The 26980-nt window shown below is 43.9% G+C and overlaps 1 protein-coding gene across 1 annotated transcript; it reads right to left on the reverse strand.

The window, feature by feature from the left end:
• Positions 1-3769: 3769 nt before the first annotated feature.
• LOC124647685 (putative B3 domain-containing protein Os10g0537100) lies at positions 3770-5003 on the reverse strand. The gene has a single exon (XM_047187588.1). It carries the CDS (start codon positions 4601-4603, stop codon positions 3770-3772), a length of 834 nt encoding a protein of 277 aa, XP_047043544.1. The 5' UTR covers positions 4604-5003.
• Positions 5004-26980: the final 21977 nt, after the last annotated feature.

The following is a 26980-nucleotide window of genomic DNA, read 5'->3' on the forward strand; positions in this document are numbered from 1 at the left end:
AATATATCACAACATAAAATGGATTGGAGCATCAGATATTTGGTGGAGTATTCATGCAATTGGCTATTTTTACCGACATCCAGTGGTATCACCTTTGGGGGTGGAAGAAAATAAAATTCAACGGAAACTATATTGGCAAAACGTGCCTGCCCTAGCTCGTTAGTGCGACGCAAAAAAATAGTTTGCCACGGGAGATTACCTATGGAGCCTAGCAACTTTGAATTTTTTTTTCCTGCAAAACTGCACGGCCGTGACTCCCTTGATCCCACGGGCGTGTACGGTCGCGTCATGCCGTGGTGTCATTTGCCGTTCGCGTGATCTTGCTCCAAATTCAAATAGTAAGTCAATGAAGAAATAACTACATAAAAGGTGAAACATGAAACATTCACTAGTGGGATATATGGATCGATCTGGAATTTAAGGCATGCCTCTGTCGGGGATGGTTGATTTGCACAATACATCACACATGTATTTTACCAAAAAAATCAATGATAATATGTTTGTTATATCTCTCGTACTCATTTTGGACAACTGTATTTTAGACAATTTGTGATGTTAAAAGCAACATGATAGAAATTCACTTAATAAAATGTGTGTAATATTTTGTCGTCTTTGGTAGCCATATCTCCTTGTGAAAGAGGCCCTTGAGAGTCAGGGTGGGCATTCGGTTTTAACCGAAATTTTGGTTCGATTTTTGCGGTTTTTGAACAAATTCGGTTTTCAAAAATGGTAACCGAAATTGGCATGAAAATTTAGGAAACCGAAGATTCGGTTAACCGACAAATTCGGTTCAGTTTTCGGTTAAAACCGAATGAACCTACTCACTTGAACAAATAGTAGGCATCACCGAAGAAAGCAAATAGTGATTAACATATCAACACAAAAAACATCAACTGCGCAAGAAATCGACAAATGAGCACCAGTCGTGGAGGGATGCTATTTGGTAGGCTGCGGTACTCGTGGTGCATCACTCGTGAGCGATTAAAAGGGGTAGCTAAGATTTCGAGCGACGTGTTTTATTATGCAGGCTTCATGCTATATTCAGAAAAAGCTAGTACATCAAAGACCAAACTCATACATTGAATGAACAATTTTTAGAACATCAAACGTAATTGGGTTTCTATGGAATGATCGGTTTATGCACAAATTGATGGTAGATTACTCAATTCGGTCTATTCGGTCTTGTTCGGTTGGTGGGGCTAAAAACCGAATTCTACCAAATTTAATTCGGTTAGTATTCGAAACCGAAAAAATACCGGTTAATGGAAAAAACCGAGATTTCGGTTACTTCGGTTTCGGATTCGGTTTTCGGTTTCACGGTTTTTATGCCCACCCTGACTTGAGAGGTAGCTTTAAAACCCATATCATTGGCGCAAAATCATAGTTATATATTAGAGTGGTTCCACCAACTGAACCACATAAACTTGGAACTAAAGAAACAAAGCCCATATGGTGTGGCAATGCAATACGTATATCCTGAAGTGAACCGACAAAAGCATAGTGAATGGTCAAATGACTTCAAATAGTTTGAAATGTGTCAATATATTGATGTAGGTATTTAGGATTAATAATTTACATTGGGGTTATCATATAGGTTTAACTAAGAGGGAGGTGGTTGAGTTGAAAATAACCATGTAACTAAACCCCGACTTTTGTATAGAGGGTTATCGTGAGACAAAATTGAAGTATTTGATTTAGGCTAGATGACGCTGCCTCAGCGAGAGGTGGCAATTAATCGGACTGGTCATGTACCGATTCCAAAGATCCTTCAATGAAATAGAAGTGCTTTTGTCATATTTTTCTAGGGGTGTAGCCAAGAATGATGAACCTTGCTTGCAAATATGAGTTTCATGTTTTGGTTACTTTGTACATCGATGTATTCCAAATGTAACTTGGCGTAGTATAGCCACACCATCAGTCAAGGATCAATATTGCACAATGCCATGGGTGCGATTCAATCTCAGAGAAACACCCTAATAATACTTTGCAAATATATATGACACTTTTGGGGGTGCACATCTACCTCGAGACTCAATTAATTAATTAATGTTAACATATCCTCATGTATATATGTAATTTAATGGAAGAGATTTATTCATTTGATTCTCTGTATCAACTGATGCACAAACATAACCTCAAAATATGAAGACAAGATTTACAGATTGACTTTGGTGTCACATATGGGTCTAGAAAGTAAACATGGCACCCTTGTTCAAATAGAATGACATTTCCATGCAGAGTAAAGATTCACGCATGTCATGTCCCGGCGACGAGCATGGAGCATGGGTCTTTTTCTCATTATCCCCTGAGGCAATATCATTTTCTCTCCCATGAGAATTAATATTTCTCATAAATCTTCTTCACCACGGCATGGAGTCTTCCCCATGTGCCACAAGGGAAGCTTGAAAAGGGCATCGTCGCGGAAACATATCCTTAACGGATTCAGTGATACTTTGTTTCAGAAGATTGGGATGGTAAGTCGTGGTAATGCGGAGAGTAACATAGAAATATCTCACACAGCGTGGATAAATGTGAATGCTATACTAGCGCTTGCCTTTTCCAGTGTCAGATTTCCATCTATATATCATATATATATCCATCTACGTATAAACATTAGGACAACTGTAGGCCACAATTAGGTTCCTTCCTGTGTACTTTTGATTTGAGGTCAACTTTCTTGTACTCTTTTCAGAAAATTATATAGGATGTGGTCCATAGCCATGTATATTTCACATAAGATAATGGCACTATTATATCCATCGTACTCAACCATATTTAGTTTATGGTTGTTAGGATCTTTTACGACATAACATGTCTCCATTGGACATTACAATCAATTAACTAGAGACTATGCCATATGGATATAATCAACTAAGAACCCCCACCCCTAGTTAGCAATTGACCGAAGCTATATATATATGCAGTCCCCTAAATATTATATGTCAACTGAAGGTAACTTGATATAGCTGTTTTTGGAATGGAAGTAGGCAAGTTGCACCCCTGGCGTCGATAGTTACACACACAACTAAACAGACTTGATACAGCCAGGCAGCAGGGTATTAATTTCAATACTAGCTGAATTAACCAGGCCGGCAGAATATCTGATGAATCTTGGACTGTAACAGAGGTGTGCAGCATGCATGCAGACATCAGATGCAGCAGGAAAAGAATTGCACAAGAACCAAACCAAGAAACAGGACAGTGCTAGTAGCAGATCGATGTGGATATCTGTACATATAGGAGAAGGGTTAGGTTCTGACCAACTCTAGCACCTGTCTTGCTTAGGGAGGAGAGCCTTGTGACCCGCTTCAGGAAACTGTAAGAGAAATCATAACCAAGCAAGACATATATAACTACATTGGGAATTTGGGACTAACTAATTGTTATCATATGCAGGGTAAAAGTACCCTTACTCATTTCGATCTGAGTATGTAGGAATTAGGGAAGGATATCTCTAGGAATTACTAAGCCACAGCATACAGATCTCTCTAACTCTCACAATTTCCAAAATACACTAGTACAAGATGGAAACGAAGAACAACTAACTATTTTAATTAGCAAAGCAAGCAAATCTTATGAACAAGCAAGAAATAGTTCATCTGAATGTTACAAATGCAGTGCTGGAGCTATATACGTACCAAGCATCTAGCTTATCCAGTCATGCAATTCTTCGCTTGATCAGTTCGAGCGTGTCAGTACTCAGTACTCAGTATTCAGTACACGGCAGACTGCACTAGCTAGTTGCCGGCCGGCCTTAACTTGGATTCGATCACAGTCCAAGATCCAAGGAGCACGCCTCCTTCCCCGCCGTGGACGACGTAGACGATGACGGCGACGGCAGCAGCTGTTGCAGGAGCGTCGGCGCCACCGTATGCGTGACTCCGCACACGCCGCCTTCCTCGAGTGCCGGCGGGCAGTCGAGGTTCACGCCGAACAGCCGGACCCGCTTCTGCCTCGACGGTACCTCCAGTGCGGCACGCACCTGCACAGATTTGAGCACCACTGCCGCCGAAACTGGCTGCCGTAGGAACAGCACGTGACGGCTGGACATGGACCCCGCGGCGGCGGAGACGCCGCTGTAGGTGGTTCCATAGTCCCGCCGCCACGGGCAGAGCGGCACGGAGGGGAGAGGCGCCGCCAGGCAATGCAACGACGAAGAAGTCGCCGGCGGCGGGAACACGTAGGCCGGGCGTCGGCGACGGAAATCGATGAAGAGGCGACGGCCCTCGCCGACGCCCCCGCGGCCGAAGAGGACGGTGTCGCCAGCGCCGAGGCGCTTCTCCTTGACGAAGCGACTCCAGCCCTTGGTCATCACGTAGCTCTGGCTGCTATTCCAGTACGAGTACCGGAACCGCCACGCCTTCCCCGCGCGGTCTTCGAAGCTCAGCACCATCCCCTTGCCGCTTCCGTTAGCCGCAGCCGCCGCAGCGGCGGCGCCGTCGAGCGGAAAGTAACGCTCGGCGTGCTGCTTGGGGATGACCAGGCGGTTCAGCTTCCCCACGTCGCTCGGGGTCACCACCTTCTCGAACATGTGCTCCTTCTCCACGGCCGACGATGCGCAAACCCGCTCCGAATCCTCGCCGCCGATTGGGAGGAACTCCATAGATTGGGCGCGGTGGCTCCACAACCACAACCTCTCGATCGAGCTCCAGCTGCCGAGAAGGTGCTGACTTTGACTAGTATGCTATTTCTGGGAGCTGGGATGACAAGCAACACTACTATAAAAGCTGCTATTCTTGGAGATTTTTCTAGGGCTAATTAGCCTAATAGAATATGGGCCTCGAGAATCTTTGGTTGATTGGAGATTGGAATACATGCATATGTGTACTATGATATGTGATTATGCCATGGAATCGATGGATGAATATATAGATGCTAGAAATGGGGGTAGCAAGCAAACTCAGGGGGGAGCACAATGAAGGTTCTTGGATCTTGGTGTATGTGTGCAGTAGGTATATATGAGTGTATGTATGAGATAAGGTGGGAGAAAAGGTCGGGAACAATACAAGTTGCCCATGCCACCAGCTGCTTTCTTTCTTAAGGAGGAAGATGAAAGAGAGAGAAAGATAGAGGGGATCTTAGCTACCTAGGGGTGGGGTGGAGAGAGATGGCTATGAGAGGGTGGGGAGCCCACAGGCTACGAATGATAGGGTTTGAGAGATCATGTGATGGAGCATGTCATTCTCAACAACCCAATTGGGTATCATCAGTCAGCTCTATACATGACCGTGTGATTCTGATTGCCTGTGCTGCAATAGCCCATTAATTCATAAAACAAATTGTGTGGCATATGCACTGGCATGAGCACCGGCCCGGTGAGAATGGATGGATGGGTGAAGAGTCTATGCATGGGATGAAAGATATTTTAGGGCCTCTTCGAGTCAAAGGAACTCCATAGGGATTTTAGAGGATTCTAATTCTTACCTAGATTTTTCCCCTATAAAGCTTGCCTGGTTTGTAGGAATAGAAATCATTGGAATATTTCCCATGCTCTACTTTTCATGCAATTCCATAGGAAATTTTCCCTCGGGTCTAACCTAACGTAAATTTTATTTTACTTCTATGTCAACTATGGCAAACACAAAATCTTGTGTTTTTTCTACAATGATGTGACCAACGAAATGTGTTACAAATTGTTGTGGGTTTATCATGGCACGCAATACTTATTTTATTAAAGAAATGCGGCAGAGGAAGCCCTACAATGTTTTTTTAATAAAATAATACTAAGAACCCAAATCTGGGTCCTTGATGATTTTAACCTAGGTGACTGTGTTATACATCCACTTATCAAGGCTTGCTTCTTTTTCATGACATCCTATTCCAACATTTTTCCTACAATTGCATTCTGAAAAAAATGCAAACCAACGAGGCCCTTAAGCTTTTGATCACAACTCCTCGGGAATCATGGGATTGGACGAATGAAGAGTTGTGCTGAATTGTACGGAAAATTCTTGATTTGGCACTACAAATGGTATAATTGATACTATCATATATATCCCACGTAAAAAGAACCTCATTCTGAATGTATTACTCAAAATGTGTTTATGTTTACTTGGTATATGCATTTCCATCTGTTAAACCTGCAAGTAGGAAATTAAACTTGTGTATTTTTAAAATTATATGTTGGAATGGCCAATGGAACTGTGAGGAGATAGTAAATATAAGATAAATTTTCGAGATTGTGCATATAGTATAGGTGCGCATCCAAATATGTTGGATAGTTGAAAAATAAAAAGGAAAACTACTCATCTTGTGGAGTCCTTTGAACCATCAAAACAAATAAATGAAAACCTTGTTTGTAGAATTTATTTCCATAGCATAAGATTCTATTACAACCAATATAGGTTGTAATAACATCTTATAGTATGGGACGATGGGCCTATTAGTGTAAGAAATGTGTCAACAGAGTTTTATTTCTTTCGTGTTTGAAATACGCGAGCAGCAAGTGCTTAATTCTTCTTATGCATTGTACCTAATACAAAGCATGATCAGGTTATGCAATACTTTTGATTCGAAACATCTAACAAGATAATGGACATCCACACTCATACCAATTTTGTGCTCCCACACATTAACATCATACAAACATTACTATGCAATTTTAAATAGCTCAGCGCCAAGCAGAACTAACTTACTTTCAACTGATGTAGATCAAAACCATGTTTCCTCTCAACTAGCTTGATGAATACTTCCTCTGCTTTCAGTTAATTGAAGTTTTAGCTTTATTCTAAGTCAAACTTTTTTAATCTCTATAGAAAATATATCAGCATTTAGAATATTAAGTTAGTTTCATTAGATTTGGTGCATAATTTTTATCTATACTATATGTATTCGATGCTATAGATATTAACATATATTCTTATAAACTTGGTCGAACCTTAGATAACTTTAATTATTTTAGAATGAAGAAAATATAATGCATGTTACCTTCATCTCGCTAGCTAGCTAGCTAGCTCAGATCGATTTAAGTGGCAGTTGTCGCGCATTCATATAGAATTTCATAACTAGTGGACAAACGATACGGCTCATTGTTCTGATGAATGATGGACTGCACTATATCTAGATCAGTAGTACATATCCGGTGGCAGCTGAGCACACTATTTATTTGATGCATCATAGAAGTATTGATATCTGATGCAGTAGTTTACTGTTGTACCTCTTGTCCTTGTAAAACTGTCAGTGCGGCATTATCTGAGCCGCATTATTATTCATATATCCTGACCTCGGTTAAGTAAACTTGACCACGTCTCCTGTCCTTTGCGGACATGTGCTCAACAGTAACTTAATCTGTTGCTGGCAGCCTGCAGGTTCGTCGCCCCCTGGCTGACAGAATCATCGTATTCTACGGCTGTATTCATGCATGTGCTCGTTACACTTGAAGTCCTGAATATAGTAAGGGAGCAGTTGTTCTTATTCATTACTCACCTGTAGTCGGCTAGTCGCCAAGCCTTAGCTTCTTTGAGGAGTACTGCACTTTGTTGCTGTCTGTAAGACTGTAAAAGGCAGCTCAGGAAAAATTATACTAGTCAGTTAATTCGTTTGAAAAAACGATCTGCCCTGGTTTCTCCGCACTTGCAAAGTTTTTCAATTGCAAACCACGCGGGGCATGGGCGCGCGATTCGCGCAAGGTGGGGATCGAATTGTTATCAAGCAAGAGAGGCCCCAGTTTAAAGAGAGCAGAAGAGATCATGGCAATTTCCAAACCAGTTCAGCTCCCAGATTCCGTGGGGGACCGGCCAGCCTCCGGACTGCGTACTGCATCATACATTATGAACGTGAACATTGCACGACCTAGCTAAGTCTCTGCTCTTATGAGAAGTTAATTTGATCAGAACAATATGCACAGAAACGAACAGTGCGCTTTGAATGGTAAATATATCCTCCTTGGCTGAAGAAGATGTACCCTGATGTCGTTCTTGTCAAGTTCGATGCCTGCTGAGATAATGATTTTGTATGCGTTAGACAAAAAGGGCTCATGTCTCGTCACCCCCGATCCAACTTTCACTGAAATGCATGTCGAGATGATAATCGTACGCATATGTTCTAATTAAGATCTCGAGGGTGGCCTTTTGAGATCCTGAGGTGTCGAACTGCCGATGGAAGCTGAAGATAAATTAGGTTATCAGGTTCAGGACGCCCAGCACCTGCAATCATAATGCTCCGTCAGATCGAGACGAACCAATGAAACCCATGCGCTCATCACGGCGTACATATATTTTATCGTTGGGTAAAAGCGCAGGCGCCAAAGATAGCAGCTAGACATGTATGAAGATATTGTTACTTATTTGATTTGCACACATAAAGCATATAGGGAGAGGAGACGCTGCAGATCGAATGAATAAAAATGGAAGGTTGCAGCATATTGTTAATTACTTTTAGTTCAGAAGCTTGATCATGCTGCCTGGAGAGTATTGTCTTCAAATGAAAGGGGTCATGGGAATGCACCGATCATAAAACGTAAGAGACTGACTATCTTTTGTCCATTAACTACTGGTAGAGCTTCGAATACATACCATAATAAGCTCTGAAAGCAGAAACTTTAACCCCCGAACTCTAGAAACATTTCACCCAGCCAGATTAGTGCAATTCATCGTCTCTGTATGGTGGCCGGGCCTCTGAAGCTTTCCTGAAGCACCCTGAAGAATCGGACAACATTCATGTGGTGACTTGAAAAAGCAGAAAAGCTTTAAAGAAAAACGAGAGAAGGATAGGGTGTGCGTGTGTGCATTCATAGGGATGAGTATATGCGCGTGTATGTAAGCGTCTGCATTTGTACTGTGTTTCTCAAAAAAAAAAATGGAGCAGAAGCCCTTGGAGAAAAATGGGTACTCTGTAATTTTGAAGCTTGATGGCTGGTATCTAGTTCTCTTTCATGCTAAGTAGTTGTCGAGATGTCATGATGTGTTATCGTGGCCTCCAGTTAGGGATAGACTAGGGGTGAGTTAGCAGAAACTTATTCCCCTTTGTGATCTTGCTGTACCTTTTGTTTTCAAAACCTGATACGCTGTTATGTTTCATTTTCAATGAAAATGGAGTTGGGGAGCGCTCCCTGTTGATCTAAAAATTAGTGCAATTCATACTTAGATGATGTAGCGGTAGTTTTTTACATGCTCTACAAAAACAGTATTTAGACAAACATAAAGAAGTAAATTTAGAAGAAGAAATAAAAGTATACAGAAACGAAAGTCAGGGGAGTTGTGTAAAATTTAGGGAAATAATAAACAGAAACATTTTCCCTTTACAAATTTTTCAGATTTAGTTTTAAATATTTATATTATAAATATTATGAGGAGAGTTACATTAAATATAAGAAATAAATTAAAATATTAGGAAATTTTATGAAAATGAACATAAATGATAACTAGAAATTAGATAGAAACGAAAAAATATCAAAATGTAGTTGTTTTGTTTAGTCCCACATTGATTGACTTTTAAGACTGACGGTGTCCCACTTAACAAGCTAGTCTTTTGAGGGGAGAGGGTCGAAGGCCTGATGTAAGTTTGTGGTAGTCTATGGTTGGGCTCGGTTGGTCGGTTGAGACGCTCGTGTAGCGGGCCCATGACACATGTGGGTCAAAAACACTGGTTAAGTGCACCCGGAATTGCGATAACAACCATTACAGTAATGTCTTCAAGCTCTCGCAATTTTTTTCGAATTTCAACGTTTGTTGTTCTTTAAGTACTAATTTTACTAACTCCAAATTTTCTTTCTGAATCCCTTTTTATATTTTTGGAATATACACGTGCAAAAAAGATGGAAATTTTGAGAGGTTAATGGTTCAATTATTGGTTTTAAAGTTTACGGTTGCAGTGTAAATTCTGTAAGTAACGAGAGGAAAAATGACTTCCCCTAAAATGTATGTAACCCACGGAAACATAGGAATTGTCCATGTCAAGTGAAAATATCCTACACGAAATAGAAAACACAAGCTTGAGCCGATAAGGAGATTTGTTGGTTGGATACTCTGGAATATGTTATTGAATAATTGGAAATGCTCGTTGGCGATGATAGGGAGTGGAGCTCCCACGCTCATGTCTTGTTAAGCGAATGCAACAAACATTCTTCCTGCACATTTAGCATCCTTTCACTCATCTATGTCATGCATGTTCCAATAGGTTGCTCCCGCCTCATCCTCTTCTATCATCCTCAGAGCTCATCCTCCGTCCCCTCACCGGCCTGCCTCTCACACACAAGCTTATAAGTCTAGGCGGGTTTTCAACTTTAGTTTGTGAAAAATTGACACCCCACCAAAATCTCCAAATTTTTAGAAAATCCCACAATTTCTGAAAGTCCGTTAAAAATATCTCATCTAAACTTAAACAGATTTAAATGAAATTTGACTAAATTTGAATCTCATTTGATTTTAATCTGAATTTTATTAGATTTTAATTATAAGAATCTTGTCCAAAAGAATTGAGATAAATATATTTTGAACTAACCAAAATTTCATTGAAATTATGTTGTGATTTCACACTATTGCTTCTAATGAACTGTAAATCCAGATGCCATGCTTAGCATGAAGGTAAGACCATCGGGATCCGTCCAGTGAGGCCTAGCACCGCTGATGACTTTGCTCTGCTAGAAATTATATATATCGTCGTCGATATGATGAAAAATCCAGGCGGACGCACTAGGTACCCTTAAAAATATCACCGGAATTTAGAACTCGACTTGTTCAAAAAAAAAGAATTTAGAACTCGATAAGTCCTTCGCGGCCCGGGCTGAATTACACCATTTATCCGAATTCATGTCCGGGAACGCAAGTTTGAAGTAGGTACTCGCGTTTGCTCCGGCGATTAACTGGTTCCTGAGCTATCGGATGCATCAGATCTATTTACCAAAATCCCTACGGCTATATAACATTTAACATCAGCTGAAACAACTAGTCAACTACATATTCAAGCCATGAAAAAAGAAGTCGAAGGATTGCGATTCAACCTGAGACGAATACTTCCTCGAATGCTTCACAAAGTTTGAAGTCGAATACTTCATCGAGTAGTATAATTTAAATCTACGCGTGGCTGCAAGCACCCGCTCATAGACTCGGGGGCTACTCCCATCGGGAGCGCTGGTTGCGCACCCGACTAAAAATATTGAAGAACATGACAACTTTGTCTACTACGACAACCGCACTCGATATTTTGGTAAACAAACATATTAAGTTAATTCTTTACTCAAACAAATCTTCGAGTTCCTTTTCCAGATGAATGAATCAAGGTTTATGACTCAACTTGAGTATGTGACTCAAGTAGATCCTACTCTCACCGGGAGCATATGGATGCAAAAAAGTCGACATCTTCATCAAGTTTTTCTTCAAGTAATACAACTTGAGTCTACGCGCGGCTGCAAGCACCTACCCATAGACTCGGGGCTACTCCCATCGGAGCGCTGGTCACGCATCCGATAGAAAACAACTTCGACTCTACATCAAGTACAGATTCAACATTCTTCGACTGCTCAAGACACTTGGAGGCGATATTCGTAATACTTGAGCCTCTACGCAAATCTTCGACTTTCCTAGACACTCGGGGGCTATTGTCATGGGTATAGCCTTTCGGGTATCCATTATTGATATACCCGGTACGACCAATTGTGGAGGTGGACCATCACAAGGACTCAACAAGTTAGACTCGCATGTAGTATTGACTTGGAGTACAAGAAAGAGGACTCCGATATGTAATAGACTAGGACTCTTGTAAACCTTAGCTTAGTTGTAAATATAAAGCTAGGCACGAACACCCCTTAGAACAGAGGATGATACCGGCGGATTAGACATAGACTAGATACAATCCGCCTACGCCGCCACCCCGTAAATACATCTAGCATATACTAGATTGCTAGCAGGATGTAGCGATCCTCCACCGCGCGGACGTGAATCTGGGTACGTCGTGTGACATCTCGCTCCCGGAGTCTCTAGGCGTTGCCTCTCCCTCAAACCTAAGTCCATAACCTTGGACATTGCCGAGGCTACAACCTCGTCGGGAGCCTAACGAGGTATTACCCATCTGATGTCCCTTCGCTCCATATTCTTCCTGAATACATCGATAATGCATGACCAAAACTTGTTGATCCATGTTAAGTAGTAGCAACTCGTCAGCCAATGGATCCACATGCACACATAATTTGGCATGAACTGTTGGATAATTAGGCAATAATTACAGGATTATTTCCAGAACATAAATCATGACATAAACAACTACTACCACATGGCAACTCGAACACACTAGACGCATTCGGCAACATGGTCGACATAAACAGGTAGTAGCTAAACATGATGACAATGACGACGAAGGCAAAGACGCAACCTCACCGCGTCGAGGAGTTGAAGACAAGCCATGATGATAGTCACGAGCAGTTGTCGCGCGTAGAGCTTCCCAAAAATATAGTCCGCACTCTCGAACGGGATAAAAAGGCGGGTAGTTCCGGAGACCTACTCTGCTGCTCGCCGGTGCACACCGACCCTTGGCACCCCCCATCTCTTGCCATTGAGCTCCCACAAAGATGTGCTTTTTTTTTATTTAGTTGAATTCTGAAATCATAGATGGGCCATTCAGGTTTGGCCCACACATGGGCCACTCAAACTGGCTCGTTATGTCTACCAAGCAATCCCATAATTACAGCTTCATGCAGCTTCAGACGTACGAATGCCCAAAGGGATCATTAAGGAGGAGCCGTGCATTCATGAATCATGGATACCCGCTGTTGAAATATTGGGCCCACTTTTAGTGGCCCAAATTAGATTTCAGTTTTTCCTATAAATCTCAAAGCCCACATAGTGGCAGCCTTGTGAGTTTGAGCCCAAGTTGGTGGCAGCTCACTAGGGAGTGGCAAGAGGTGGGAAGTTTAGTCCCACATGGAAAGTTGGGAGGAAGTTAGACCACCTTATAAGGTGGGTTGTTCCACCACTAGTAAGTGAGTGAGAATAGGAGTGCTACACGCGCGCTCCTCCTCCTCCTCGCTCGCTCGACTCGACTCGACTCGACACGCGCCCCTCGAGCCGAGACTTTCCTTACTTTTTGCAGCTCAGGAAAACGAACAGAGTCCTAGACGGACGCGTCGCAGTTAGTCGGTTCGGGAACGTTCGTGCGACGTGGGCGTGGCCCACGTTGCCTAGGGTTTCCCGAGCCTATATAATCTCCTGCCCGGCTACCGCAGAAACACATCCAATACACGAGTTAGGGTTTCCACCTCTCTCTGCTTGCGCCGCCATCGTAGCCTACTCCATCCCGTGAGCCGACGTGCATCGGCGAACGGGAGAGCAGGTCTCCGGAACCGCTCGTCCTTGTGATCCTGTACGGGAGAGGGCGAATTAGGTTTTTGGGAAGCGCTCTGCGCGACTGCTCAAGCTCTCCATCACGGGTCGCCTTCCGTCCAAGTCGGGCGGTGCTGCCTACCGTCGTCTTCAACGCCGTCTACTTCGACCCGTCGTCCCTGTCGTCAACAACGTTGTCATCAACAACGTTATCGCTTTACTCGCTGCGACATCGTCTGCTACACCTCCACCGCCACCTCCGCCGGATCGGTACGTGCGACATATCTCGATCCGTTTAGCGATGGATGCTTTACTCGTTTGCACTGCTGCTGCTCATGTTGATTAATGCATCTAGTAAGTTCGAGTTTAACATGTTAGTAGTTGCTGTCATCATGTTTTATATTCTGGAATTAATCATGGAAATTCTGCCTAATTATCCAACAATCCAAAAACCTAATTGTAGGCAATTTCCTGAGTTAACAATGGCTGGTTTTTCCGATGCACCGAGGCCGGATAAGTTTACCGGTGTGCACTTTAAGAGGTGGCGATATAAGGCCATGCTCCGGCTTACTCATCCGAAAGTGTTCGAAGTTACCGATGGTTTACTCGAAGGAACTATATCCGACCAAGATCGAACAAGTTCAAGGAAAACAATACTCTCTTCGTCGGATGCATTCTAAGTATTCTTGCTGATCGTCCGTGTGATGTGTACATGCACTTAACGGATGGTAAAGAGCTCTGGGATGCATCGAATGCTAAGTTCGGTGCAACCGATGCGAGCGATGAACTCGTACATCATGGAGAGCTTCCATGACATCGGGATGGTTAACAACCGTTACGTAGTCGAACAAGCTCATGAGATACGAGTGCATTGCGAAAGAGCTTGAGCTCCTTAAGTGTGCCTTACCCGACAAGTTTGTGGCTGGATGCATCATCGCTAAGTTGCCCCCTTCATGGAGGAACTTTGCCACAACTCTCAAACACAAGAGACAGGAGATATCGGTTGAAAATCTGATAGCGTCTCTTGATGTTGAGGAGAAAGCTCGGGCTAAGGATAATGCCGAGAAAGGAGAGGGTCGATCTAGCGCCAACATGGTGCGAAGAAACCCTACAGCAAGAACAAAGGGAATAACAAGCCCTCCTTCAATAAGCCTATGAAGACTACAACCTTCAAGAAGAAGAAGATGATAAACAAAGCAGATCTTAGCTGCTTTACCGTGGAGAGGCTGGCCACTTTTCTAAGGACTGTCCGGAGAGGGCAGACCGCAAGAAAAAGGGGAGGCAAGTCAACACGGTGACCGCTAGCAATGCCGATGGGTACGGTAATCTCTTTACTCGTTCTTTCGGTATTTCAATCTCCATGTTGGTGGATTGATACGGGTGCTAATGTTCATGTGTGTGCTCGACATATCCATGTTCACTTCTTACCGGGTCGCCCGGGATTCTTCCGTCTTGATGGGGAATGGGTCACATGCTTCGTTCGTGGTGTTGGCACGGTAGATCCGAAGTTCACTTCGGGGAAGATCGTGCAGCGAGGAACGTGCGGCATGTCCCTACTATGAACAAGAATCTCGTTAGCGGCTCCCTTCTATGCGGAGATGGGTTTAAGGTTGTTTTAGAGTCGAATAAAGTAGTTGTTTCCAAGTTTGGACAATTTATTGGTAAAGGCTATGAGTGCGGAGGCTTGTTCCGCTTTTCGCTTTCGATTTCAGCAATAAGTCTCGTGAACCATATTTGTGGCAATGTTAGTGATGATACCGGTGTTTGGCATTCTCGTTTATGTCACATTAATTTTGGTTTAATGTCTCGGCTATCCAAGTTTAAGTTTAATTCCGAATTTCACCATTGCCAAAGGTTCTAAGTGCCATAGTTGTGTGCAATCAAAGCAACCTCGTAAGCCTCACAAGGCGGCCGAGGAGAGAAACTTGGCACCTCTAGAACTCATACATTCGATCTATGCGAGATGAATGGTGTGTTGACAAAAGGTGGAAAGAGATATTTCATGACATTGATTGATGATGCGACTAGATTTTGCTATGTTTATTTGTTGCGAACTAAAGATGAAGCTTTAGACTACTTTAAAATTTATAAGGCCGAAGTTGAAAATCAACTAGAGAGAAAGATCAAGCGTCTTAGGTCGGATCGTGGTGGCGAGTATTTTCCTAAAATCTTTGATGAATTCTGTGAGGAACATGGTATTATTCATGAGAGGACGCCTCCCTATTCGCCCCAATCAAACGGGGTTGCCGAGAGGAAAAACCGCACGCTGACTGACTTGGTGAATTCCATGTTAGCCACTGCTGGTTTGTCAAAGGCATGGTGGGGGGAGGCTTTATTGACTTCATGTCATGTCCTGAATAGAGTTCCTAACAAGAATAAAGATAAAACCCCTTACGAGGAGTGGGGTGGGAGAAAACCATCACTTTCGTATTTGCGCACATGGGGATGTTTGGCGAAAGTCAATATTCCAATTACTAAGAAGCGCAAACTTGGACCAAAGACAGTGGATTGTATCTTTCTAGGTTATGCTCCTCGGAGTGTAGGATATAGATTTTTAGTAGTTCAATCCGAGGTACCTGATATGCACGTTGATACTATTATGGAATCTCGTGATGCAACATTTTTTGAGAATATGTTTCCTATGAAAGATATGCATAGCATTGCTAGAATTTCTACTGAGATAATTCCTGAGTCTAGTACATCAAATGAGTATTTTGAACAATCACTTGAGAATGTTACTGAGAAGGATGACAATGAAGCTCCTAAACGGAGCAAGAGACGAAGGATTGAAAAATCCTTTGGTGATGATTTCATTGTGTACCTTGTGGATGATACTCCCACTTCCATTGCAGAGGCATATGCATCTCCAGATGCAGATGACTGGAAAGAAGACTGTCCATAATGAGATGGACTCGATTCTTTCTAATGGAACTTGGGAGCTATCGTAACGACCCCATGGATGCAAGCCGTAGAGCTGCAAATGGGTGTTCAAGAAGAAGCTAAGACCCGATGGTACTATTGAAAAGTACAAGGCACGGCTTGTAGCGAAAGGCTACACACAGAGAGAAGGCGAAGATTACTTCGACACCTATTCACCTGTCGCTAGACTTACCACCATTCGAGTACTACTATCCATGGCTGCCTCCTATGGTCTTATCGTTCATCAAATGGACGTAAAGACAGCTTTCCTTAATGGAGAGTTGGAAGAGGAAATCTATATGGATCAGCCTCGATGGGTTTGTAGTAAAAGGTGAAGAAAGAAAGGTGTGCAAGTTGCTTGAAATCTTTATATGGCCTAAAACAGGCACCTAAGCAATGGCATGAGAAGTTTGACGAACTTTAACTTCCGTAGGCTTTGTTGTCAATGAGGCCGACAAGTGCGTTTACTATCGCCATGGTGGGGGCGAAGGTGTTATACTATGTTTGTATGTGGATGATATTCTGATCTTTGGTACAAACATGAAAGTAATACACGAGGTCAAGTCTTTCTTGTCAAAGAGCTTTGATATGAAAGATCCGGGAGAAGCCGATGTGATTCGAACATCAAGCCGATTAAGAACGAGAGTGGGATTACTCTAACGCAATCCCATTATGTTGAGAAGATCTTGAGCCGGTTCGGCTATATTGATAGCAAGCCTTCTTCAACACCTTATGATCCCGAGTGTGACACCGCACAAGAACCGGAGGATTGCCATAGATCAATTGAGATATTCTCGGATCGTTGGCTCACTCATGTACTTAGCGAGCGCGACTAGACCCGACATCTCTTTTGCTCGTTAGCAAGTTGAGTAGGTTCATGTCAAACCCGGTACCGATCATTGGCATGCACTTGATAGGGTCATGCGCTACCTATGTGGTACAATGAGTTATGGGATTCACTATTCGGGGCACCCAGCTGTGCTTGAAGGATATAGTGATTCGAATTGGATCTCGGATGTAGCCGATGCGTACGCCACAAGTGGGTATGTATTTACCTTTGGAGGTGGCGCAGTGTCATGGAGATCTTGTAAGCAAACCATATTGACGAGGTCAACTATGGAAGCGTAACTTATCGCTTTAGACACAACCACCGTTGAATCGGAATGGTTGCGTGAGCTCTTGATGGACTTGCTCGTGGTTGAAAAACCTGTTCAGGCAATCCTTTTGAATTGTGACAATCAAACCGTAATTGTCAAAGTGAACAATTCTAAGGATAACGCGAAGTCATCAAGACACGTCAAGAGACGTTTGAAGTCCGTCGGGAAATTGCGAAACTCCGGAGTAATAACTCGTACATATATTCAAACAGAGACAAAAACCTGGCAGATCCCTTTACAAAGGGACTATCACGTAATGTGATAGAAAGTGCATCGAGGGAGATGGGTTTGAGACCCGTTGATGTTACGCCATAGTGGTAACCCAACCTTTGTGATCGGAGATCCCGTGAATTAGGACCGGGGAAGAACAAACTAGTGGTTTAATTGAGGAGAGTATTATGTAACCCTCTCTATGTGAAGATGCACAACTCTCGGTTGCTTGTAAGGCAGAGTTGGCAACAAGCCTTAATGTGTTTATGTTGGCTATTTTAGCAAAGATGCTTTGTCCTACTGAGCATTCTTGAAATAACACACCTATATGAGTCCGATTGTTAAACGTCGCAATCTATGAGATTTGGGTGATGTCTAGTAAACTCATGAAGAGACCATGAAGTATGACGCATATGCTTCACCCGCGGGGTAGGCTATCGGCAGCCATGTACTGGTCATGACTTTGAGTGAAACCTCGTTCACGCAAAACTTGCAATTCAAGGCTTAGTCCATTGTTCAAGTGTGAGTGGATGTAGCTTAAGGTTCTAGGCGGAAGTTCAACTTAACGGTCTCCGCTGAAACACTCGGTATATAAACAAGCGACGAGTATTGGTAAATCTCTAAATGGGATTTGAGATCCGGTGGGGATTGTTTGAAATATTGGGCCCACTTTTAGTGGCCCAAATTAGATTTCAGTTTTTCCTATAAATCTCAAAGCCCACATAGTGGCAGCCTTGTGAGTTTGAGCCCAAGTTGGTGGCAGCTCACTAGGGAGTGGCAAGAGGTGGGAAGTTTAGTCCCACATGGAAAGTTGGGAGGAAGTTAGACCACCTTATAAGGTGGGTTGTTCCACCACTAGTAAGTGAGTGAGAATAGGAGTGCTACACGCGCGCTCCTCCTCCTCCTCGCTCGCTCGTCTCGTCTCGACTCGACTCGACACGTCACGACGCGCGCCGCGCTCGTGGTGAGTGGATTGAGCCTCGAGCCGAGACTTTCCTTACTTTTTGCGGCTCGGGAAAACGAACGAGTCCTAGACGGACGCGTCGCGGTTAGTCGGTTCGGGTCGCTCCCGGATCGTGGGCTATCACGTAACCGACTCGAAACGTTCGTGCGACGTGGGCGTGGCCCACGTTGCCTAGGGTTTCCCGAGCCTATATAATCTCCTGCCCGGCTACCGCGAAACACATCCAATACACGAGTTAGGGTTTCCACCTCTCTCTCGCTTGCGCCGCCATCGTAGCCTACTCCATCCCGTGAGCCGACGTGCATCGGCGAACGGGAGAGCGAGTCTCCGGAACCGCTCGTCCTTGTGATCCCGTACGGGAGAGGGCGAACTAGGTTTTGGGAAGCGCTCGCGCGACCGCTCAAGCTCTCCATCACGGGTCGCCTTCCGTCCAAGTCGGGCGGTGCTGCCTACCGTCGTCTTCAACGCCGTCTACTTCGACCCGTCGTCCTCGTCGTCAACAACGTTGTCATCAACAACGTTCATCGCTGCGACATCGTCTGCTACACCTCCACCGCCACCTCCGCCAGATCGGTACGTGCGACATATCTCGATCTGTTTAGCGATGGATGCTTTACTGTTTGCACTGCTGCTGCTCATGTTGATTAATGCATCTAGTAAGTTCGAGTTTAACATGTTAGTAGTTGCTGTCATCATGTTTTATATTCTGGAATTAATCATGGAAATTCTGCCTAATTATCCAACACCCGCTACATAAGGTTAAGCAGAGTGACTATGCATATATGGTTTAGAACACATGATGCATCACGTACGTACCAGCCTAATCTAGCTAGGCCCTCCGATCCACAGAGATGGATGCCCAGATCGATCAAGGGGTCCCCGTGATGAGAACTCGCCAAGCCGCGCGGTGCGCTGGTGGTGGGGGAGCAGCTACCTCCTACAGCAGCATGCACAGCACAGCCACCGCGCTAGCTAGGGCACGCGTTCAGTAATGGCTGTGGCCGATCGATGATCAAAAGGGGGCCGGTGTAGTATTATTGTGCGTCGATCTCGTGTAGGGGACCCCCTCGGCGAAGGCGACATGTCACGGTACGTAAACGGCCGGCCGGCCGGGAGTGAATAGGAAGCCCATATCAACAACAATATGGACAGACGGGGAAGGTACATCGAACATACATGTTCTATGGTGCTGCTATCGCAAATTTCAAAGGTTTTAGCAGCTGGCTCTCTCACACACAGTCTCACACTCTCACTGAACGTTTACGTAACTCTATGGGGGGATCTATTTCCACAGGTACTGTACACGGCCATGCTCTGATTGAAATACACGATCCTACTCCGTCCGATCTCTTTCAAATCCCCACCGCGTACGTACGTCCACGGTAACAGTGCACACGCCGCATGCAGCCACTGAGCCACCGGAGACGGTACGTACGGGGTAACGGGACCAGCCCGATCTCCGCGCGCGCGCCGGCTTTGATTTGTTCCCACCACAACACGAGACGTGGGCCGCCCACCGCGCGTGCCCGCCCGCCATGCATGCACAGCACGACGAATACAAAAACAAAAAAAAACATTAATTTATAAAAAAGTGTCCAGCTAATTAGCGTAAAATTGGGCAAAAATCATAGACCAACGCCAACACCGTCGGCCCACGCCCACACTCTATGCACGGCCAAAGTAAATGTACAATCTAGCCACCTAGGTTTAATTCTCGTAAATGCATATTCGGATTATTATTATTATTATTATTATTATTATTATTATTATTATTATAAAAACCAAGCTTCACTGGCTGTATATCTTTCAAACAAAAACACCATTTCATCGAGACCGGGCAGCCTTTAGAGACTACCATCCCGACATTACCACCGCAAGCGCTCGAGCCACGACATCGCAACTGCCGCCGCACACCCCAGCCTAAAAGCCAAACTCCTCCTCTGAAGCTCGTCGACCGAGCCGACAACCTCGCCGCACCGGCGACACAAGATTGTCAACCAAGCATTGTGAGAAACAATCCCGTCCCGCGAAGCATCTGCCCACCATGGTTCCCGAGGCCGAGCAGCCGAGCACCATACACCGGGGTGTTGCCCCTGACATCCACCTTTGAACCACGAGCTACCACAGGACCCTTCAATCGGTGCCGACTCCGAGAACGAAGCCCAAAGGGGTGAGTGACGCGTGGTGCCACCCTCATCCGATCCCAAGCGGGGTCTTAGGTTTCCCCGGGAGTTGTCCCAAGCGAGGGAGCATGCAACCACTAATGAGGGTTAACATCGGCAATGCCCACAAGTATGTACTTGGGTTTTAGGGAGAAAAGGTACGCTTATGGTTTCATCAACTTGTCAGACAAACGAGGTATCCGACGTATATTGACTAGAGGCTAAAGTCGTCGAGATTGTTGAATCTTAGTTTTACAATGGTGCGTCACGAGGCAAAAGTTCTGGATCCTCCCTGGTGGCTTCTCTAGCCCTTATATAATGGGCTATGTCTCAGAGTCCAAACCTGGGTCGGTTACTGATTACATGTCAGTTTACCCGATATGGGCCTATACTTGCCCATTCTATATAGTTTTGGGGCTTCGATTTTCCTCCACACTTAATGGGCATTGCATACTTCTTCATGGATCCGTACCAGCGATAACAACTCTGAGTACCCAATATGGTATACCCATGTCAACTACCTCAAGGCTGCTTTTGAAGAAGGCAGTGGCGCCAAGAGCGTCGTGTCCTAGCCACGAGCTGAGAGCAAGGCCTTAGCCCAACGTTGCATTACACCCACAACCGGACGAGGACCAATTGAACCACGAGTTGTCCTTCCATGCCCGACGCTCGCCGACCCCGTGCGCCCGACAAAAAAAACCATAGTTGGATATATTTTTCACATATTCAGGTCGGAGGGATATGGACCAGTTTCGAATTGGAACATGGATATACTAAACAACGAATTTGAATCAGAAATGGGGCGAACTCGGACTGGAAACAAAAATACTTGGATATATGATCTCATCGGTAGGTAGTTATAGTTCTTGCAATTCTTGAGAGAGATTTAAACTTTCAACCTTGTGTAGCTAAGAAAAAGAAAACACGATACGCTAAAATTAAGCATTGATAGAAAATTAGAGCTAAGCATGCTAGCTCAATGAATTTGGTAGCTCAATAAGTACTAACCTTTCGAGATTTGCCTTGGATTTTGACTAACATATAAGATTATTCGGTTAAAAATCTTCGAATTATCTTAATGAAATTTAGGATAATCCATATTCGCATGCTATCAGTTATATCATATCCTATACCGTATCTAGAGTACCACTTCAAAATCAAATGTCCTTATCCACTGAATTCTTTAAAATTAAATATGAATACCTTAAAATAAATTCGAGGCCGATTTCAAGGTGAAAATTGCTATATCCATTTACACTCATATGCGCTTGCCACCTTACCGGGCAACCATGCCGGGATCGATCGAGCACAAGACCGGCGCCGCTCCATACCAATCTCCGGCAGCCCGCAGGCCTGCACGTACCTGCCGCGCGTGCTAGCTGCCTCTGTGGACAGAGGATAAAGATACCGGCCATGACTGGCACTGGCATCGGCATCCATCTGTGGCCGGCCGGTACGTACGTGGACCTCTGCCGTGGCAGCAGTATTGACCGTGTTGACTTATTATTCCCCTTGTGCGTATACGTACCCTGTATAAACATGGTTCTACCGTGCGTCCGGGCCGTCCGGCCGGTGTATCTCCACTAATATAAAAAGGCACAGAGGGTGGTGATCCAAACGATCTTGACCATACAACATTGCGATCAACGCTTGAGATTACTCTGCCGATTAGCGGAAAACATTGTCCGTCGTCCCGCGAACCCCACGTCCCGCAAACTGCTTTGCCCCACGATTACCTCATTAATCAATCTTCCATCTCATCAAACTTCCAAATCATCCCCTCCTCCGCCGCCGCCCTTCGCAGCCCGCGTGGCCTACACTCCTCTCCCGGTCGTCGTCTCCGCTAGCTCGCCATTACCCGCTCCACGATATCGAAGCATAGTCGACGCCACCGTCACGCCGTCCATATCTCCCCGTCAGTCTCCGCGACCCCATCACCGTGGCAGGACACATAGGGCATCGTCGCCGCGGCCAGCAGATCGCGGATCCGGCCGGTCTTGGTGCCCTTTCCATACTGCTGCGGCTTCCTCACCCTCCCTTATCCATGACGCCTCACAGCCAGCCCAGTCTATGTTCCGAGGTAATTTAAGATTGATTAGGGTCTTCATTGGTTGGCTGGTGCCAGGTTCTAAATCTTTATTCATATGTGTGTAATGTTCGAAACCATATTTTCAGTACACAGCTGGGTACAATGTGTGATGTAATTGATCAGGGTCAGCCTCTATTGTTGGAAATTCCATTGGAAACGCTACCTCAGAATTGCCTTAGCAGGTATATTGTTCACCAAATTTCTCTGAAGCAAGTTTATCTTTTGGAGATAACTAAATTTATACGTATGAATAGATCATGCATTGCATCTATACTTGGAGAACCTCTACACATTCATGTTATATAAGGGCTTAATTTATAGGTACAGTTCAAAATACTTCGTTCAGATCGGTCAGAGGGAGGCAGGTATTTAGTTGCAGGGATGGGAAGGTGTAGACAGAGAAGGAGATGCTTTTCCGCGGGGGAGTAGGAGGCCCTCCACGCGGACAACCACTTGGCCACTTCTCTCAAAGAAGTTTTGGTCATCTCCTAACTCTGAACCTTGTATTACTGTGAATTGGTGGTTTGGTGTCATTTTAAATGGAAAAGGGGATATGAGCTATTGAAATCTATAGAGGGTTGCAAGTTTACTTTCAGTTTATACCTTGTGATGTTCTTACTGTTGTGGTCTCCTAGCTGTAGCATCTTGACAGCTTAGTTGGATTTGATTTGTGTAAATAGCCGATTTGTTCATTTCACACTGATGTTGTCTCATATATTTTGACGTCTTCTTTTTGCACTGAAGTTGTTAAATATTCTGCTTTATGCATGTTAGGTAAAGAAGTATATATTAAATCATCAATTTCATATTTGTTCATGTTATTTTATTTCTTGAGTTTGAGAAATCACCTGAGTACTTGACATGCCATTTTCAAAGTAGATGATACATTTTGCTATAACATGTCGTGACTGTTGTGTGTGACCACATTACCCAAATCACATGGTCTTTGTGAAGCTTAAATGGGCATCCATTAATGCAAGTATGACCATAATTTATACTTTTTTGGGGTACCATGTAGGCATCTTATTCCGCTGGATCATCTTGCACAAATCAGTTGTATTGTTTCAATATTGAATCCTTCTTATTTTGATTTTTTTAATTGCATATCCAAGAATTTATTGTTTGCTGACGGATCGTTCTTCACATGACTGTGTTCGATGCACCCACACTCCTTGCACTTGTTAGCCCACACAATTCTTTTTCAAATGAAGCATCTGAGTTGTCCCTGGAAGCACTTCAAATGATCTGTGAGTGCACTTGTTAGATGAGATTCTCTGGAAGCTGGGGTCAATCAAGAATTGTTTTCTACAAACGGGAACGTAGAGGTTCTACCAAAAATGATTGTGTACAAGATTTAATTCTTTTTAGCTACCTTACAGTACCCGCAATTTGCAAGCTAGAAGCTTCATATAATAGGCATTAATAGACTGTCTTGAACTCTTGATATGCCATTTTTCCTTGAGGTGCTTCGGTTGTAGTTTATTAGCTATGTCTACATGGTGAAAATTGAGGTTTCAATAGAAGACTTCTGGTGCAATGCGCATTTTGAATATTTTTTCAACCCTTTTATTTTCTGATGTTCTTTGGTGGATAAAATACAAATAAAGAATATCATTTCAATTATGTGCATGATTGAGTAATGGGTCTCCAAGTACTCGGATACCGAATGTGCTATGTCGTCCGTCCCGTTAATATACAATAGTTTGGTTGTATTATTGTTAGATGAGGATGATATGGTCAAATTTTTATATCTCATGTACAATAGTTTGGTTGTATCATTGTTAGACTAGGATGAGAAGGTTGTCTGGACTTATCCTTGGGCCCCACCTTTTTTTTGTTGCCAGATCTGTCACCTGTGGCTTTCAACTGGCTTTGGAAGACCTGCTGTCAAAAAAAAACACAAGTTCTTTGCATGGCTCCTTTTGTAAGATCACCTTAACACAAGACACCTGCTTCACAGAAGAACTTTCTTCCTTGATAATTATTCTTGGATCATGTGCAATGACCAGGTTCTGGAAACCAGGGATAGTCTTTTCTTCCATTGCAAGTTTGCAAAGGCTTGCTGAAGATACATTTGCCCTGGCTAGAATGTACCCCAGTCTACTACTCATTTGCAGTGCCCTTATAAGCTTAAGGATATGATCCTGCATCCCTTATCCATGGAGATTTTTATACTTACTTCACGGGCTATTTAGAAAATGAGAAATGAATTCATTTTTAAAAATACCAGGACGAGTCTTTACAGAGCTAAGCTACTTTTCAAGGAAGAGTTGAAATGGATCAAGTTCAGAGCTACACGGAAATCGTTTCATCACTTTGCCTCTTGGATAGATAGATTTCTGCAATTATTTCTTTAGCCCAGCTCTAGCTTAGTTGTAGCATTACTTTTTCCGTACAAACTGCAAACTTATACCCAAAAATCAATAAAAATATATGCAGTAGCAAGGCTATTGTGTTATTCATTTTTTTTGTTAGATAAGGATCATATGGCCAATTTTTATATCTTAAACTTTATATGTATTTTGAGTCATATTTCTGGCCAATTATGAAACTTTTTTTCCTTTGCGTAATTCCACCTATGATGAAGTTAAATCAACTGAGTATAGAATGTTTATTTTCTCAGCGCGGGAGCTTGTATAGTCGATAATAGTAGTTAGTCTTTTTTTTGGACAATAGTTAGTCTATTTATCTTGATTGGGATTCAGAACTTCTATTGTTTTAGGATGTATATTGAAAGCAGTGGGATATTGAATTGGGTTATATTGTGAACACGTGCATTGCACGTGCAATATTACTAGTATATGGAAAGATGTCTCAAAAGAAAGTCGATCTATGTCCCACTAATTTTAGATTTTGCTCTTGGGTGGCACTGAACTTAGATTTTGTAAGTCCCGACAACTTCAAAAAAGACTGCAACTGAGGGTTTATAAAATGGGAATAACCTCTCGAACAATCGAGCTTACTTCTCGATCAATTGCAACAAGCTACTTACAACTCACATGACAGTTAACCGATCTCCTAATCTTGTCTTTACTACTTAGTTAAGTTTAATTAAGTTATAGGGTCAGAACGAGATTTTCTTTAATTGCCGTTATACGAAGTGAGCAAGCAAGCTAGACACAAGTTAGTTCTTTATCGACTGAAAACTAGCAGAACCGTTAAAAAATACAAGCGAATCGCCACCGAGAGACTGAGACTAAGAAAAAGCCACAACAAGAAGTTCAGGATGAAATGTATCACCCGGCCGTCCCGGACCTGACGTGTACGTATGGACTTTACATCCAGGTGGAGCCTGAGACCTTTCTAGGCTCATGATGGAACTTGACCATAACGTGCCGGAGTTAACAAGAGCTTGGAGCCGTGCCTACCCGTGGGTTGTGTACTTGTGTACGTATTACGTGCCTGTCAGGACTAACAGCACATGCCTTTTTTTAACACAAGGAGCTTTTCATTGAAGAACACAGGTACATTTTACAAGCAGGTCCCTTTGCATCACTCGCCCTAAAGAAGCTGTAATTTGAAGATGAGATCTCCAACTTTACAAAAAAAAGCATCCTAAAACAAAAGAAGAAAAAGCGATCAAGGACAATGGTGCCTCTGCCACCAAACGCCAGCGAACTCCAAGCATCTCCACCGAGCTCCGAGAGCAGCAAGCTCGAAAGCTCTCCTCCGACGACAAGATCCAGTCACTAGCTACAACCAGAAGACCGGGGACAAACTACTTGGCCTTCTAGAAGCGTCGAGCTCCAGCGATGGATCGACATGGCCTCTGGCATGGAGGTTGAAGATGGGCCACCTTTTTGGCCGAAGATCACGGCGACAATCGTGGCCACCATGTGTTGCGGTCGGAGAAGAACATCGGCTCTAGGGACGCCACTCTGTAGATCCGCCAAAGACAGCATCACCTAGGAGCTTCTCTTCTTCTCCACCACCACGGTGGCTTAAAAGAGGAGGGACCAAGGCAGCGCCGCCCAGATCCAGAGAGTGCCGCCCAGATCCAGAGAGCAGCAAAAGAGCTTTATTGAGGGGGGGGGGGTGTGTAGGAGCTCCGTCACCACCCACCTCCGGCTCCCTCCATCGGAACTCCACGAGCAGCAGCAACACCACCACAAGCCGCAGGGAGCAGCTCAAACTCCACCGCCGGACCCCCAAGAGCATTACGCCATACTGCACATGGGTAAAGCTAAAAACTAGACTATATCTAGCCCTAAATCTACTCCGGCGTG

The sequence above is a fragment of the Lolium rigidum genome, chromosome 4, assembly GCF_022539505.1.
Source record: "Lolium rigidum isolate FL_2022 chromosome 4, APGP_CSIRO_Lrig_0.1, whole genome shotgun sequence".
In the NCBI taxonomy this organism is placed as follows: domain Eukaryota; kingdom Viridiplantae; phylum Streptophyta; class Magnoliopsida; order Poales; family Poaceae; genus Lolium; species Lolium rigidum.

Bases quoted from the DNA above. Each gene is read 5' to 3' on its own strand.
- LOC124647685 (XM_047187588.1), bottom strand. From the start codon at position 4,603: ATGGAGTTCCTCCCAATCGGCGGCGAGGATTCGGAGCGGGTTTGCGCA.